Raw genomic sequence first — 15,921 nt, forward strand, 5'->3', positions numbered from 1 at the left:
TGAGAGGTCACGGGGCTGGTTAAAACACGGTCTGCACAGGCTGGTGAGTTCTGGGACCTTTGTTTAAACAGCCTCCAGACCCTTCCTTGCCTGAAGAGTGGGAGAAAATCCCCAATTTGATCCCCTTTCCCGCACCACCTGGAAAACGCACAGAGGGCACATCACTGCTCCCTGATACTTTTCTCAAATGCGCGTGCGTGTTCCCAGCTGGTCTGACTTGTCTCTCGGTTGTTCCCACACCAGCTGGGTGTGTTTCCCACGAGGGTTCCCCACTTAGCATGCAAGGTGTATGACTTAGACTCCTAATTATTGAGTTTTTATGTGTCTGTCTTCCCCAGTTTTCATGAGCTCCTTGAGGGTAGCAATGAGGCCACTAACAGACGCTTTGGGGCACAGTGGAGCAAGTGGCACCACAGCGGTGTCACAGGGAATCCTGTCCATGCAGGGCTCAGCCTCGGGCCTGGCACCCAGTGTCTGCATTGATTGGCCCCTCTTCCCTGGCTAATGGTCCCTGCCCCTCTGCTCTCCTCCAGGGATGACTGCGATCCCATGTGCCTGTCTGGGCATCTTCCTGGGCGGTCTCCTGGTGAAGAAACTCAGCCTGTCTGCCCTCGGGGCCATTCGGATGGCCATGCTCGTCAACCTGGTGTCCACCGCTTGTTACGTCTCCTTCCTCTTCCTGGGCTGTGACACGGGCCCTGTGGCTGGGGTTACTGTTCCCTATGGAAACACGTAAGTCCCAGAAAGGTCTCGCCACCCCTGCCTGCCCAGGATGCCAGGACCCTCTCTCCTGGGTAGGTTAATGGAGCCAGTTTTGTCCCTAGTGACCATGAGCTGCGAAGTCGATGATGCCTCTGCATCTTCCTTCCAGGGTTGAACAATCTGTGTGAACCTTCTGGGCAGAGAAGGCTGACTTCCACTTAAAGGCTCTCTCCCAGGGCGGCCAAGGGAGCACTGGGGAGACAGTCAGACATTCACTCCACAGAGGACTCAAATGCCAATTTTTGTCATTTGATTTTAGGAATGACGTGAAGATAGAAAATTAAAAATAAGTTTTATTTTCAAATTCAGCTTAAAATAAGAGACTTCAACAATTCCTTTTTTTTTTTTTTTTTTCTGGCCGCATGCATGGCATGAGGGATCTTAGTTCCCTGACCAGGGATCAAACCTACACCCCCTGCAATGGAAGCATGGAGTCTTAACCACTGAATCACCAGGGAAGTCCCAACAATTCCTTAAACCATCAGAAGCTATCATTAGACTCACATAGTAATTACAGGGTATGAGCCATAGTAGGTATTGATAAGGGTGGGAGGGAGAGATGGAGGGGAAAAAAGGAGAGAAGCATGGAAAGAAGTTAGCTCTTATAGGACAACTTACTTCCGAGTTATTATCCCAAGACTTTGAACTAAAGTCCAATCAGACTTGCCCTTAGAGGGAATTACAGAGAGTCCTTCCATAGCCAGCGCCAATAGCTGTCCCCCTTTCTACGTGAGACTCTGCAGCTGCCTTGGGAATCCAGTTTGGAGCATCAGGGCTGCAGCGTGGTTGGCCTGCCGGGTACCAGTTCCTCTCCACACCAGTCTCCTCCTCTGAGCAGGCCACCAGGCCTTCTCCTGAAGTTAAGTCAGGAGAAGTAGGGCCGGGCTTATCTGCCACCCTGCGAGGTCAAACAGGCAGAATGGGAGCACATGGCCAGAGGCAGCTTCTGTATATCCATGCACAGTCCAAGCACTGATGGCCCTCCTTCCCTGAACCACGACCACATTGGCGACCATGACCACAGAGGGCAGAGGGCTGTCACTGGGGGGATCCAACAGAAGTTGACCTTTCTCTGATGGGTTCCACGTTTCCTGTCTTTTCCAGCTCATCACCTGGCTCGGCCCTGGACCCCTACTCGTCCTGCAATAAAAACTGTGAATGCCAAACGGATTCCTTCACTCCAGTGTGTGGAGCAGATGGCATCACCTACCTGTCTGCCTGCTTTGCTGGCTGCAACAGCACGGTATTGGTGATTTTCTGATGGGGTGGGTTGGGGCAGGGGACTCAGACAGCTAAAGTAGCTTAAAACCCAAGGGCAAGGGCAAGGGTGGGCAACCACACGTGTCCTCAACTTTGTGTTCCTGCGCTGTGAATTTATCTCAGCCTCTGCCCTGCTCTAGTGGAGGATTCTCCATCGGCAGGATGGGAGGCCTGCCAGGCCATCCAGCTGCTTCTTGCTAAATCAAATAGGTTTCCAAAAAGTGTCTTTGAGCAACTGAAAGTAAAAATTCAAAGGTAGCTCTGTGGAGCCAGAGGAAAAGATTATGGTTCAAAGAACTCACAAAAGGTATCAATGGAATGGGATGACTCTACAGGTAATGAGCTCCCCATCAACAGAAGTATGTAAAGAAAGGCTAGAAAGCCACTTATCAGGGAAGGCCTCTTCCAAACCTGAGGTTATGTGGCACTAATCCAACCTGTTCTCTGCTCAGTTTCCTTTGCCCTTTTCTTCTTAGCTAGATGCCTCCCACCTTTTTCCATCCTCCCACTATCATTTTTTTTTGGCTCTTTCCTTCTCAGCATGAATTACACAATTTGCTGTCAGCCTGCAGCTTTCCACATTCTCTGCATGAAAACTTGAGGCTAAGGGACTGCTCACCCAGTCCTGCTGATCCCACCTTGCAGGCGTCTCTTGCACCTGCCCTTCTGCATCCACACCACCACTGCCCTGGTGCAGGTCTTCCTCATCTCTTGCTTGGACCAGCATAGTAGTCGCCTCCCTGGCCTCACAACTCAGGATCACCCCCTGCTGGTCTGTCTTCTACACTGAAGCCAGAATGATTTCTGTAATACTGTATAGGACCCTTTCTAATGCTACTGTCAGCTAGAAGATAAGATCTAGGCACTGAATTGGGTTTGTGTGTGTCTTCAGCATGTGTCTTTCCTCCGCCATGCTCTTCAGCTGTGCTTCCTTTCAGTTGGTGGTATTCAGCTTTCCCCCACATAACATGTGTCTTTTCCTGCTTCTCCCTCCAATTGGACAACTCCTACTCACCTGTCAATACCCTACTCAAATGCCCCCTGCTCTGTGATACCATCCCTGCCGTCCTTTATCTTTGGGGTTCTTGACCCTGCAATCTTACTACCTGTCTCTCCTGGAGGCATTTCTCTTGTTTCACTGCAGTGATCTGTTTTTCATTTGCCCTGACCTGTGAGTTTCCTAAGTGAGAGCTGGCATCCACAAGTGCTCCAGAAACGTCCAGAAGTGTATAGATGGAAAGAAAGATAAGAAGGCTGAGTGGCTGCTTTCAAGGAACTTAGAGTTGAAATCATTTGTTTCCTCTCCTTTCCACATCCCGTATCTTTTGGGAGTAGTGATTTCTCCGAAGGAAGAAAAATTGATCATTTATTTTCATTTCCAAAGGTCTCATTTTTCCTTGCATTTAACATTTAGATTCTTGGCCGGTTACTACCATTTTTCTATAGAGAAAGTAAATCACCTTGGGGGGAGGGGAACTGATGTTTTAAATTAGATGATAAAGCAGTTTCTTCAAGTGAGAGGAAATGAATTTTTAAAAAGAGATGGGACCTTGAGAATGGTTAAAATAAAAATTCAAGCTATTCTTTTTCATGACAGCAATTTCATTAACATTTTAATGTCCAAAAAGTTATATTATAAATCAGTTTTGGTTACTGTGCTGTTATAAGAATGAGATCGACTCAGTATAGGCTAGTGTCCTGAGACCAAAGCAGTCTATTCCAGAGCATTTTCTGACCAAAAAATAGTCTAGAAAAATCCATGTCTCCTGATCTTGCATGGACTAGAGTCTTATTGAATAAGAGCCTAATCAGGCCCGGGTTTGCGTCTAGCTGCTGAAACAGCAAGCTGTGGAATGCAATTATCATCAGAGGGCAAGCTTCTCCGCTTCCCTCTGGACATAAGGTTTATTCCCCAGACACCTGCCTTTTCTTCACAGTACCGGAGGCCTCATGTTGTCTGCTGGGGTGCAGGCAAAGCAGAGAGGTGATATCCCCCCACAATTACAATCTCTTTCTCAAGAGATTGAGAAAACCCCAGGGCTGGGGTGGGAATAACACTCCACCCCGTGGAGGCAGATCTCTGGAGGCCCTGCCTTCCAATGGGTGGATGAGAGCTTTGGGGCCACAGAGCCACGTGTATCCTGGAAAGGGGCCTTTGTAATGGTCAAGCCCTAAAAACAACCACAACCATAAAACTTGGAACAGCAGCAAGTTTTTCCGAGAGCCGGTGCGGGCCAGGTGACGGGGCCTTCCACGTGTTCCTCATGGCCCGTGGCAGCTTGGCCCAGAGTCAGAGGAATATCAGTATTTTGAGAAAATGCCAAAACAGTGGATTCGATTCCTGGTATGTTTACTCCCTCCTGCTCTACCTCTTCCTTTCTTGTCTCCAAGCTCCCCCGAAAAACTCTTCCACAGACTACAGTCTTCTTCATCTCCCTTCCCTCTTTCCCTTTTTTGTATTTATTCCTTCTGCATCCAGTGGAGTCCTTTCCCAGTGTCAACGCAACCATTCTTTCACCTATACCCCCAGCCCCGCATATATTGGGTTGGCCGAAAAGTTCATTCGGTTCGTGACTACATTAAAGTTTTTGGTGAAAATGAAAAATGTCTTTACTTAAAACCGAATGAACTTTTTGGCCAGCCCAGTATCTCACTCACCCTCGTAACAACCTTGGCAAGGAGGTGTTCTACTTATTCCCCGATTACAGGTTAGTCCCTTGCCCAAGGTCACACAGAACATGGTGGCGTTGGCGCGGGAACGCAGGGTCTGTCTGACGCCAATCCCAGTGTCTTCCTCTGACCCTGTGACTTCCCTCTTTAGGATCCCTCCCTTTTTTCCACGAGAAAGAAGTTCTCCGTGCGTGCCCCCCACAGTCGGGACATTGTGCTTTCACGATCTGGCCCTGCTGCCTTTCCAGCCTCAACCTCCCCCGCTCTGCCCACCTTCTGAGGAGCCACTAGCTGTGTCAGACTTCTTGGGGTGCCCCCAGCACACCCAGTTCTCTCTTATCTCCAGACCTTTGTCCATGCTGTTTCTTTCATCAGGGCTAGTCTTCCCCTAAGCCCTTCACATCCCTAACACCTCCTTATGCGCAGCTGAGACGCCTCCTCCCACTTCCTCACTGCTTCCAGGGCTGCACTGGCACCCCTCCTGCAGAGGCCTCAGCACCTGCCCTCCCAGCAAGGCTCTTACTGTGGCCCCCTCCACTGGACTGAATGGTCCATGTTCGCCTGCGTCTCCATCACCAGTCCATCGCTAGGCTCCAGTATCCAGGGATGGGGTTCTGCTGTGGGCCATTGCATTCCCAGTATTAGCCATGGCTCTGGATAAATGCCCCAGGCTTTCTGCACACCCGGCTGGAGGGTCTATGCCAAGCTCAGCAAGCCCCAGGGTGCCAGGGGCGGTAATACCACAGCTGGCAGGCAAGTTGGTTGGCTGGTGCAGATTTCAATCCTAAACACCTCTTGCATGCTCATCTCTCCCCACTTGATAGCTTCCACCCAGACTTGTGAAAATTTCCCCTAACTTGATTAGATGCGAATAAGTCACTGAGGACATCATTCTGATTATTAGGAGATCTGGTTCACATTAGCGGTTTCCTGATATTAGACTGCCCTTCCTGCCCTGCTTTGGGGTTTTGTTTTTCATTTTCTGATCTCATTTCTCCTTGAGTGATAGTGATGGAAGTTTCCAGAATTGCATTTAATATACAACTCCTAATTCTTCTCATTGCATATGACCAGGAAGAGTGACGAAAAAGATAGCAAGCTAATTCTGTAAGCTTCCTTTGGCATGAATATATTGTCTGGATTGTTTCTGTACCTTTCACTCTCAGAAGTAATTATTCTAACAGAAAGCATGTTGGTAGCTGCTGATTGACTGCTGGAAGTTGTATCCTTTTGATGTACTGAATAATTGACTTAAAAAAAGCTTCTATCAGCCACCAATGGAATGTTGAAAATCAGTACAAGTCCAGCACAGCAGTTTGTAGGGGGCTAATGATAGACAACTAACCTGTTCCCCCATCCAGGCAACAAGGATTTATCGAGCGCCTGTTTGAGCAGAGCCCTGAGTAGGTGCTATGGGGGGAGGGGGGGGCAGCCCCATTTTGGATGTGTGCAGGGTGCTCCTCGTTCAATATCATGGGTCTCGGTCCTGGCTGCACATTAGAATTGCTTGGGAGCTTTTAAAACATGAGGCCTGAGGTCTATCCTCAGAGATTCTGATTCCCTCTTTCTGGAGTGGGACCCTGCCATCAGTTGTTTTTTTTTTTTTTCAGATTTAATTTATTTGTTTATTTATTTTTTGGCTGCATTGGGTCTTCATTGCTGTGTGCGGGCTTTCTCTAGTTGCGGCGAGCGGGGGCTGCTCTTCGTGGCGGTACGTGGGCTTCTCATTGTGGTGGCTTCTCTTGTTGCGGAGCATGGGCTCTAGGCGCGTAGGCTTCAGTAGTTGTGGCACACGGGCTCAGTAGTTGTGGCTCGTGGGCTCTAGAGTGCAGGCTCAGTAGTTGTGGTGCACGGGCTTAATTGCTCTACTTGCCATCAGTGTTTTAAACACTCCCCCCCCCCCCCCACACACACAAGTGTTTTTGATATGTAACCAAGGTTGAGAACCACTGGGCACTGTTGACAGTTTGGGCTGCATCATCCTTTGCTGTGGGACTAGAGGATGTTTAGCAGCACCCCTGGGGCTCTACCCACCGGATGCCAATAGCAGCACTACCCCCTGCACCCTCTGCCATTTGTGAAACCACCAATGCCTCCAGATAGTTCCATAGGTCCCTGAGGGGGGGACAGAATACCCCCCAGTTGGGAACCACTGCTGTAGTCAAAGGAATGAGTTCTTAAAATTTTCTAGAAACAGGGCAGCATCTGAGCTGACACTGAGCATCTATCCTTCAGTCTCCTTTTCCATCTCACCATCATTGGGTTCACCCACGGTAGAAACCAAGCTGGAGGTTAGAGGTGCCATGTCAGCATCTTCCAGCAGAAGAAACAAACTGGTCGGTTAAATGCCATATCTGCCAGCAGGGGTAACTACAGTGGCTGAACCAAGGTTTAACAGCCTGGGTATTTCATATACAAATCTAGATTTCTGGCCTCTCTGAAAGGCCAGAAAGGTGGATGAGAATTAACATGGCACCTGCACCCCGATGGGGCAGCAGTTGGCTGGAGCTAAGAGGAGACTGACGCTTTAGACAAGACATTTGATCTCCACTTAGCCATGGTCCCCACCACTGGTCACCCCGGACACTGGACCATTTTTCTTATCTGTTTCCTAACGGTCCCCAAAGGTCTGGAGTTTGCAAATCCTCTTGTATAGCCTGACCCCATTTGCCAGAACTGATTTAAAAGTCTGTCCTCATCCTGGTGATGGCTTATCAGAGGGACTTGGGAATATTCTGAAGTCAAGCCCAATGAGGGCATTGCCTCCCAGGGCATCTAATATATCTCAGGCCCTGGGCTGGACATTAGAAATATAGAGATGAATAAGGCAAGGAGATCATGTTTACTATAAGTTAAGATGTAATATATTAATAGAGTTATGTTACAAGGGAACACCCAAGAGCAGCAGCTAACCAGGCCTTATATGTTTATAATATGGTATTAAGTGAAAAGAGCACATTATAGAACAATAACTAGATTATGATCCCTTTTAGTAAAGGTAAAGAAAAATCTAAAGATTTGTCTATCTCTGCATGGGAAAAGATTGGAAGGATAAGCCTGTTACAGAACATTATCTCTGGCTAGGACTAAAAACTTAATTTTTATATGTTTCTTTACATTTTTCTGTATATTTCTAAATAACCTAAAATGAACATGCATCCGTTTTCCAATAAGGAAAAACATTGGTATTAAAAATAAGATCCAGCATTAAAGGTTGGGTGGTTACAGTCTAATGGAAGGAAACAGGTATGTAGAGAAATTGGTGAACTTGGAGCCTTCTGCCTGCTTGGGTAGGAATTGGTTCAGGGTGGGGCGGGGCTGGAAGGAGAGGGTGTGGATGTTATTTCCTGGAGAAAGAGCAAGGGGCAGGGCCAGGCTTCATCCACGGAGAATGCGTGGGTAGTTGCCCGGTGGATAGGATGGAAGGACATCCCAGCCTGGAATGTGTGTGAGCATGGGGTGTTGGGGAGGCTTGAACCTCATGACAAGGGCAAGGCTTTGGTTTGGAGTCTGGAAGGAGGAAGGTAAAGGGAAGGGCCCAGTGTTCATTCTGAGCTGCAGCCACATCCTTCTCTGTGCTCTGCTCACACTTTCCACCTGAGATGGCTGGAGCAGAGAGTAAGCCCGACGCTTCCCAAAGAACGGCCCTTTCCTTCCCCTCGGCAGGAGATAAATAAGGCTCTGACAGGATGCAGGTTACAGAGATGAAGGGTGGATGGAGGTCTTGGTTTCATCACAGGGTTTTTCTCCCTGGCCATTATCCTTCAGCTAGTGACCCTGCCAGGGAACAAGAGAGCGCATTTCTTCTTGCAGTGTTTCAATCTCCCCATTTCCTTGAGGCACGTGGGTTGCCCGTGATGCTCTTTATGACGTGCTCCGACGTCTTCACCTGGAAAAACCAACTAGGGTTGGGCCAGTGAGGTGAAGAGATTCTAAGCTCCAAATGACAGTAATAAGTGACAGGAGAATGTCTGAGGAACTTCACTGAATCATGAAGGGATCCCATAAAAGTCTAGGACACATACGAGTATGTTGTCATTCGAAGGAAGACGTCCCAGCTGTTGTGGTACAATCTCAGTCCTTTGCCATCTTGGTCATCAGGCAGAAGCCGGACAGGACACTGCATGTGTCAGCACTCCCTCTGGCCAACCCCCTTTCTGAACTATAGCACTAGGGCCCGACCTTTAATAGAGATTGTCATTTCTTCCTGGTAACCAAACACATTTCAGAAAGAAAACCAAAAACAGTATTCCAGGATGCTGAGGATGAAACTTTCAAGTTTTCACAGGCTCTTAATACAAAGAACATCATCACCCCCATGCCTGTCCCCTTAGAAAAGTCATTTTTCAACCTAGAGATTAGTTTTATTTGTGCAATTAATAGAATTGATCCATCAGTATTGACTATTGGGGGAAAAAAACAAAAACAACTTTATTTGCCAGATACTTTTGAAACACTGCTGAGGAGTATTTTGTTCTTATAATATGAGCTGTCAAAATAGCATGCTTATGATTTCCTTCATCAAGAGAAAATGAAACCTAGATTTGAGAGAGTCGTTTTTCTATTTTTATGCTCTCCAGCTTTATCGTAGTTATTTATTCCATCATTGCATGTGAATAGAAACATTTCTCAATTTAAATTAATGGCTGAATGTAGAACAAGAGTACAATTTTTAGTGACTCTGCTCTTCTTTTGTTGATTTCTTCTTCTGGAGTTTTAAATTTTTTTAAATAGATGATACATGTGTGTGGTTCAAAAACCAAAAAGGAGGGAGTGGAAACTCCTTTCTACCTCAGTCTCCTGTTCACCCACTTTTCAACCCACTACTCTGCCCAACAGGTAATTACTATTATTAGTTTCTTGTAACTACTGGGTTTTAATGCACCAAAAGGTATTATTCTGTAGCTTGTTTATTTATTTTTTTAATTGAAGTATAGTTGATTTATAATGTGTTATTTTCAGCAAAGTGTACAGCAAAGTGATTCAGTTATACATATATGTAGATCCCTGTGCTATACAGTAGATCCTTGTTGGTTATCTATTTTATACTGTAGCTTGTTACTTGTGGGGTTTTTTTGTTGTTAATAATTTATCTTGGAGTTCTTTTCATATTAGTACATAAAGAGCACTCTGATACCTTTTTTACTGCTACATAATATTCCGTGTGTGGACCTAATGGAATTCATCTAACCAATTCCTGTTGATGGGCATTCAGGGCTGCAAAACTTTAGCTCCTGCAGACTGTGTTGTGACTTGAATTGTATACTGACATCATTTTGTGCCTGGGCAAGTCTGTCTGTAAGATAAGTTCTTGTAGAATTTCCAAGCCAGTCCCACTCTGTCCGCCGGGTCGCCACTGCTTCCAAATGTGGTCAGGCCAGTTCCTCCGTGAGCACCGTGGTCATCTGATTATCAACATGATCTCTCAGGGCAGTAAAGCTAGGTCCTGCCACCCCACGCCTGGCACCAGACAGAGACTCCAACTCTCCTGGAGGCAGTGGGGACCACATTCCTCCCCAGAGAACGGCAAACTGGGGAGACGTTCCTTTGCCACGGGATGGAAAACTGGACATTTGCCAGGTCAGGAGCAGTAGACTAATCTCCTGGAGCCTAGTGCACTTCCTTCACAGTTCAATATATTGGGGGCTGCTGAGGACAGCACTAGGGGGTACCCCTTCGTTCAGGCCGTGATCATCTATAGGCCGTTGTCCAGGTCCATCTGCATTCTGGGCTGGCGCCACCCACAGGGCTGTTGTATACAAACAGGGTGAGAATTAGTATCCCAACCTCTATCATCTCCTTCCCTCACACCCAGGTTATCCCTATATTTTCAAACTTCCTGCTGCTTGGGGCTTTTGCAGGTCTCAGTGTTCCCACTTACATGCCAAGTTAATACCAGCTGAAAGGCTGTCTGCTCTCCCTTCTCACTTGGAATTGTAGTATGAAGCCTCGTTGGTGCAAAGTCCTCTCTTCCAATTATGCACCCTGGGATGGTTATTCCCAACACACTGGGACATCAGGGTGGAAGTTTCTCCCTAACCTGGCCTTGTACGCCCGGAGCCCCACAGGTCCTTTAGCACAATGGCCAGGGCGATCTGTGGTCTCTTCTATCACCTGAGCCCGAGTAAAGGACATTTCCCATCCCTTGCCACAGGACTTAGGCTTAGCACTTTTCCTTGGATTCTCTGTGGGAAGCGTCCTAGGAATGTCCCAGCCTGCGCCCCAGCCCTCGGGACCACCCAGCACTTTCTGTTCATTCTGTCAGATGGACTCATTTAACTAAAAAGGAAACCTATCCAAGTCCCCACTCAGGTCACTCGGCTTACGTCCTCCCCAGCCTCTTTGCACAGCTCCTCTCAAATACATTAAATCTGAATAAATTAGTACAGAGTTGCCTAGAGCATTTGAGAGGGACCCATCCATTTCCAGCTTCTCTCCTCGGCACCAGCAAGCCAGTATGATCACTGGTCCTGTAGCAGTTTCCTGCTTCTCCTCTCCTGGCATCTATACCCTACAAGTGCTTATTCCTGTCCAATCAGCCTGTGCTGCCCTGGGTCCATTCTTGTCCCATTCCACCCCCTGGCTTTGTGCTCTCACCTGTCCCCTTTGCCTTGGCTGCAAATCCCAGGGTGGCTCAGCCCCGCTGTTCGCTCACGCCATTCACAGGATGTTGCCTTCCTGGACACGTTCACCTCACCTGGACCGGAAGGACTGTATAATCACTGAGATAAAGGCATCTTATTTCTGACCCATTCCATTAGGGCCTGATCACAGGCCTAATCCAGAGAATTTCAGAAGGAGTTTTTTACTTATCAGAGCAGAGAGGGGCTGGGTAGTTTCCTCTTATGGTAAATGTAATACACTTGAGCCATAGCCTAGGTAGAGGGCAGAAATCTAAGACTGGGTGTAGGTTCCAATTACAGATTACTTATTAAACTAAACAGAGCTCACCAATCACACAGTTCATTCAAAGGGTTCTGATGACATCACATTCCTAAGGGGCTACGTGAGTCAGAACTCATTTCCTGGGGTACTTGGCAAAACAAGACCACAGGCATCCACCAGGGGCCTGTTCCCTGTTTATACCTGAGCACTCTCCGAGTCCACGTGTTTCTAAGGACCCCAGTCCCAAATCTCTTTTTCCTCGCAGGCTACAGCAGGGATCAAAGAGAGGAGGATGTGGGCTTCCCTGGTGGCGCAGTGGTTGAGAGTCCGCCTGCCGATGCAGGGGACACGGGTTCGTGCCCCGGTCCGGGAGGATCCCACATGCCGCAGAGCGGCTGGGCCCGTGAGCCATGGCCGCTGAGCCTGCGTGTCTGGAGCCTGTGCTCCACAACGGGAGAGGCCACAACAGTGAGAGACCCGCGTACCGCACAAAAAAAAAAAAAAAAAAAAAAAACGAAGAGGATGGGAGTGGTGTGAACTAGGGCAGGGTTTGAGAGGTGTTTAGGATGTGATAAAATGAACAGGACTTGAGGGTTCATTCATTCATTCACTCATTCAATAAATACCATACTCTAGAGCTGGGGGTAAGTCAGGGATCAAAACCACAGTGGTTTCTGTCCTTATCAGCATTATGGTCACAAGGAAGATGGATTTGACGTAGGAGTAAGGGGTGGGGGAGGTCCACCAGGTCTCTATAGAGTTAACAGGGTGTCATTTCTAAGGCAAGAGATGTGGAGGGAAAGGAGATTGGGGCCAGGGGTATGTGTATCTGTCAGGGTTTGGTCAGGAAAACAGCACCCACAAGTCTTTTGGAAATAAAGGGATTAGTATAGGAAATAGAACTAACGTGAATGTGGAGGAGTTGGCAAATTAAGATCTGGAAGAAGTGAGATGAAGGACTGGAGAACAGTCACTCACTACAGCCCCAGAAGTACCAGCTCAGGTGGGCAAGTCGAGGCATATGGGAAATTCCCAGGTGGCTGCTCAGTGAGATGAAGGGGGCGTTCTGGGAAGGGTCTGGGGAAGCACATCAGCAAGCCTGCGTCCAGGTCAGTAGAGGTGGCCATGGGCCCTCTGTTGTCGGCAGGGTAGTCAGTAAAGAAGACAGATGCACACAGGGATGCTAGGACCAGCCAGCTCCTTCCGGGCACCTCTGCGTGTCTCTGTCCCCGTGTCTGACCATCTGAGAGTAACGGCCTCTGCTTCACTTCCAGATCTCGTCTGTGTTTCCCTCTGGTCCAGCTTCATCCATGCAGGGAAGGGAATCCTAGGGAAATAGTTCCCGCTGTGGATGGCAAAGTAGTGCCAAGATGCCAGCACGGAATCCCACGCAGGACACTCATCCCGGAGTCGGTGTTGATATCTCAGCAGGCTCAGAGGCTTAGGAAGGGGCATCCCGAGTGGGTCTGGGAGGGATATGGGCTAGGGATTAAATTTAGGAGAGTTATCGGAAAGCATGCAGATGTAAAACAATCTAGGGAAGAGTGCAGCACGAGAAGGGAAGAAAGCCTGGACCAGAACCCCAAGGAGCTCCAGCATTTTAAAGTGGGGTCGGGGGAAGATGCCAGCAAGGAAAATGCAAAAGGAGCGACCAGAGAGGGAGGAAGGAAACCAGAGAGCAAGCTGTGGAAGTCGAGGAAGTAGGTCACAGGCACATGCTGGGGGTGGGGAGGGAGACCTCCAGGAGGAGAGAAGTGGATGGCAGGGTCAGGCTATGGAAGCCACTGGCGAGCTTAGCTGATCCGATTACTGCGGGTGGGGACCCAACTCGGCTTGAGTGAGTTGAGAGCGTGGGAGGTGAGGACGCAGAGGTGGTGAGTGTGAACAGCTAGAAACGTTTAGCTGTGAAGTCGGGGTCGGGGGAGGGGAGCAGTTTCCTCTCCCCAGAAGGCAGAGAAGAGGCATTTTCAGTTAGACTTGGGGAGAAGGCCTGCTTCCTAATGAAAGCAGAGGAAGGTCTGTTCACACAGGCATTCTAAAACCGTCTGCTGAGTTCCCCCTGCTGTGTCTCATCGCTGTGCTGTGAGACGATGCTCAGTAAATCACAGGTAATACACGTTCTGATCCCAGGAGCGCAAGGTCTCCTCCAGGAGGGCAGCGAGGGTCTCTGCTGTGGGGTGTGGCGTGTACCCTCACGTAGGGAAGTACCAGCTCACATGGGGGATGACTTGCGGAGGGGCCTTGCAGCTGGAGGAGACATCAACACGGGGTTTTGGAGAAGAGCTAGTATGTCTCCAGGCAGAGGTGTATGGAAAGGAACAGAGGGGTAGGGCCTCAGCACTTCTCAGGGCGTGACAGTAAACACCCCTGGGTGCTGAGATGGGGCCATTTACACAAGAGCACCTGCCGTGCCAGATGTCTTAGGAAGAAGGGTCCAGCCCCACCCAAGGTCTCCCCGACTTCGCATGGGTAAAACCTCCTCGGCAGGACACAGCCGCCCACGATGGAGGCAGCAGGCTTTGGACACCCCTGAAAGCATCCCATGTAGCTTAAAGGCATAAGAAAAGCTCCAATGTGTATGTCCTCTGGGGAAAGAAGAGGAGAGGAACAAAGATGAGGGGAGACGGACTGAGGAGAATAAATGTAGAAGCCAAAGGGGATTTGTTCGACTCTCACTAGAATTTACCTCGGCATGTGCCCTGAGAGCCGAGCAGTCCTGGAAAGAAAAGCGATGAATCATTTATGATTGTTTTCACTTTGTATTCATTAAAGGCCTCTGCACTATTATTATCGAACTTTAATTGGCTCGGCACGGCACTGCCTCTCCGAGTCCCCGCTCTTCCCTTTGCCATCAGAAATTCCTCAAGCGTGAGCCAGGACCGTGCTGGGGAGCAGGGCTGGCTGGGCAAGAATCCCCCCCGAAGATCAAACGGAATGCAGCCGCTTGTCTTTCTCCTCTCTGATCATATATTAATAAATGTATCTCTCTGGGCTCCAGCTCTCTCCGCACGATCCGCTCTAAACTCTCTGGCATCTCTGCACCCTCTTTGCTTTCTCAGCCACTCGAGACCTTTCCCATTAGCTGGCCCCTCTCACAGCCCGACGAGCTCAGCAACTTCACGCATGACGGTGCACATCCTTTGTTCCAAGTGCCACCTTGGGCCCTGAACCAGCAACCATATGCGGGTTACCTGATTTACTTCTTTTAATATACTTCAGTGTAATTATAACGGCATAAAAGAGAGGACAAATTGGCAAGTGATTACACTGTTAATTTGGCAATGTTTTATCACATTGTGGAAGCACAATTTCCTCTCTAATTGTATTGGTGGGGGGGACACGTTTGTTTGCATTTCGGCTTATTGAGGGATTCTTGAGCATAGATATGAAATACACAGGAGATGGGGAAATCAGCTCTCCTCCCCATAAATATTCCTTTATTTATATGTGCTTTGCAGCCTCTTTAAAAAAATCTAACTCGTTTATTCAGGCCTAATTAATGAAATGCTGCAGAATGTATAATAAGGCTATGACAGTTCCAGCTGCTGGATGGCTTGGATTGGGAAACTGGAGATACCCCCAGTTAAAAGGGCTGAATGCTTCCCTTTCAGAATCTCACCAGCTGTGCGTGCCTCACGACCGTCCCGCCTGAGAATGCGACTGTGGTCCCTGGAAAATGCCCCAGTCCTGGCTGCCAAGAGGCCTTCCTCACCTTCCTGTGTGTGATGTGTGTCTGCAGCATGATTGGGGCAATGGCTCAGACTCCCTCAGTCATCATCCTTATCAGGTAAGCTTAGCCCCTGGAACCCGGACCCGAGAGCCAGCCTCCCGTCTCCCCCTCCCCACCTGCTGTGTGTCTGCAGTTCTCCTGGAAATCAGAACTCCGGGGACTTTATGAGTCTTACAATCCAGCTTCCCTAGGCTGGTAGGAATCGGTGACGTTTGATAGAGACCTCACACCAAAAGTAGAAAGCACGGCCCAAGAGAGAACACTACACTTTCATGTCATCCCAAGAATAGACGCTGCAGGTGATTTGGAAAGGGACCGTGGTCCCTTATTGATATTTGCAAAGAGCCACATGGTTGGAGTAAAATGAAAATGACATTGGACTAGCCACGTCCCTGTGTCTGGCTCCTGTCCGGGCACTGATTAGCTGTATGACCTTGGGCCCATTTTCCCTCAGACTTGTTTCTGAATCTGGAACTAGAGGTGATGTCATGGGTCCTGCCTGCCTCCTGCCGTGGTGTGGGTCCTGCCGAGACCACTTATGTGCAAATGCCGTGAAGATGTGAGGGCTCATTGACGAAGTGTGATGCAGGGCTGAGTGGCTAATGGAAGGCAAG

The 15,921-nt window shown here is 48.7% G+C and overlaps 1 protein-coding gene across 2 annotated transcripts in view; it reads left to right on the forward strand.

Moving 5' to 3' along the window:
• The window catches only part of SLCO3A1 (solute carrier organic anion transporter family member 3A1), a 317,490-nt gene that overhangs the window by 277,418 nt on the left and 24,151 nt on the right, over positions 1-15,921 (forward strand). For both annotated transcript variants that reach the window (XM_060005479.1, XM_060005478.1), the window contains exons 6-8: positions 534-732; positions 1,867-2,005; positions 15,189-15,364. In XM_060005479.1, the coding sequence (XP_059861462.1) occupies positions 534-732; positions 1,867-2,005; positions 15,189-15,364 (514 nt within the window). The remainder of the gene's footprint in view (positions 1-533; positions 733-1,866; positions 2,006-15,188; positions 15,365-15,921) is intronic.

The sequence above is a fragment of the Delphinus delphis genome, chromosome 2 (assembly GCF_949987515.2).
Source record: "Delphinus delphis chromosome 2, mDelDel1.2, whole genome shotgun sequence".
Taxonomy (NCBI): Eukaryota; Metazoa; Chordata; class Mammalia; order Artiodactyla; family Delphinidae; genus Delphinus; species Delphinus delphis.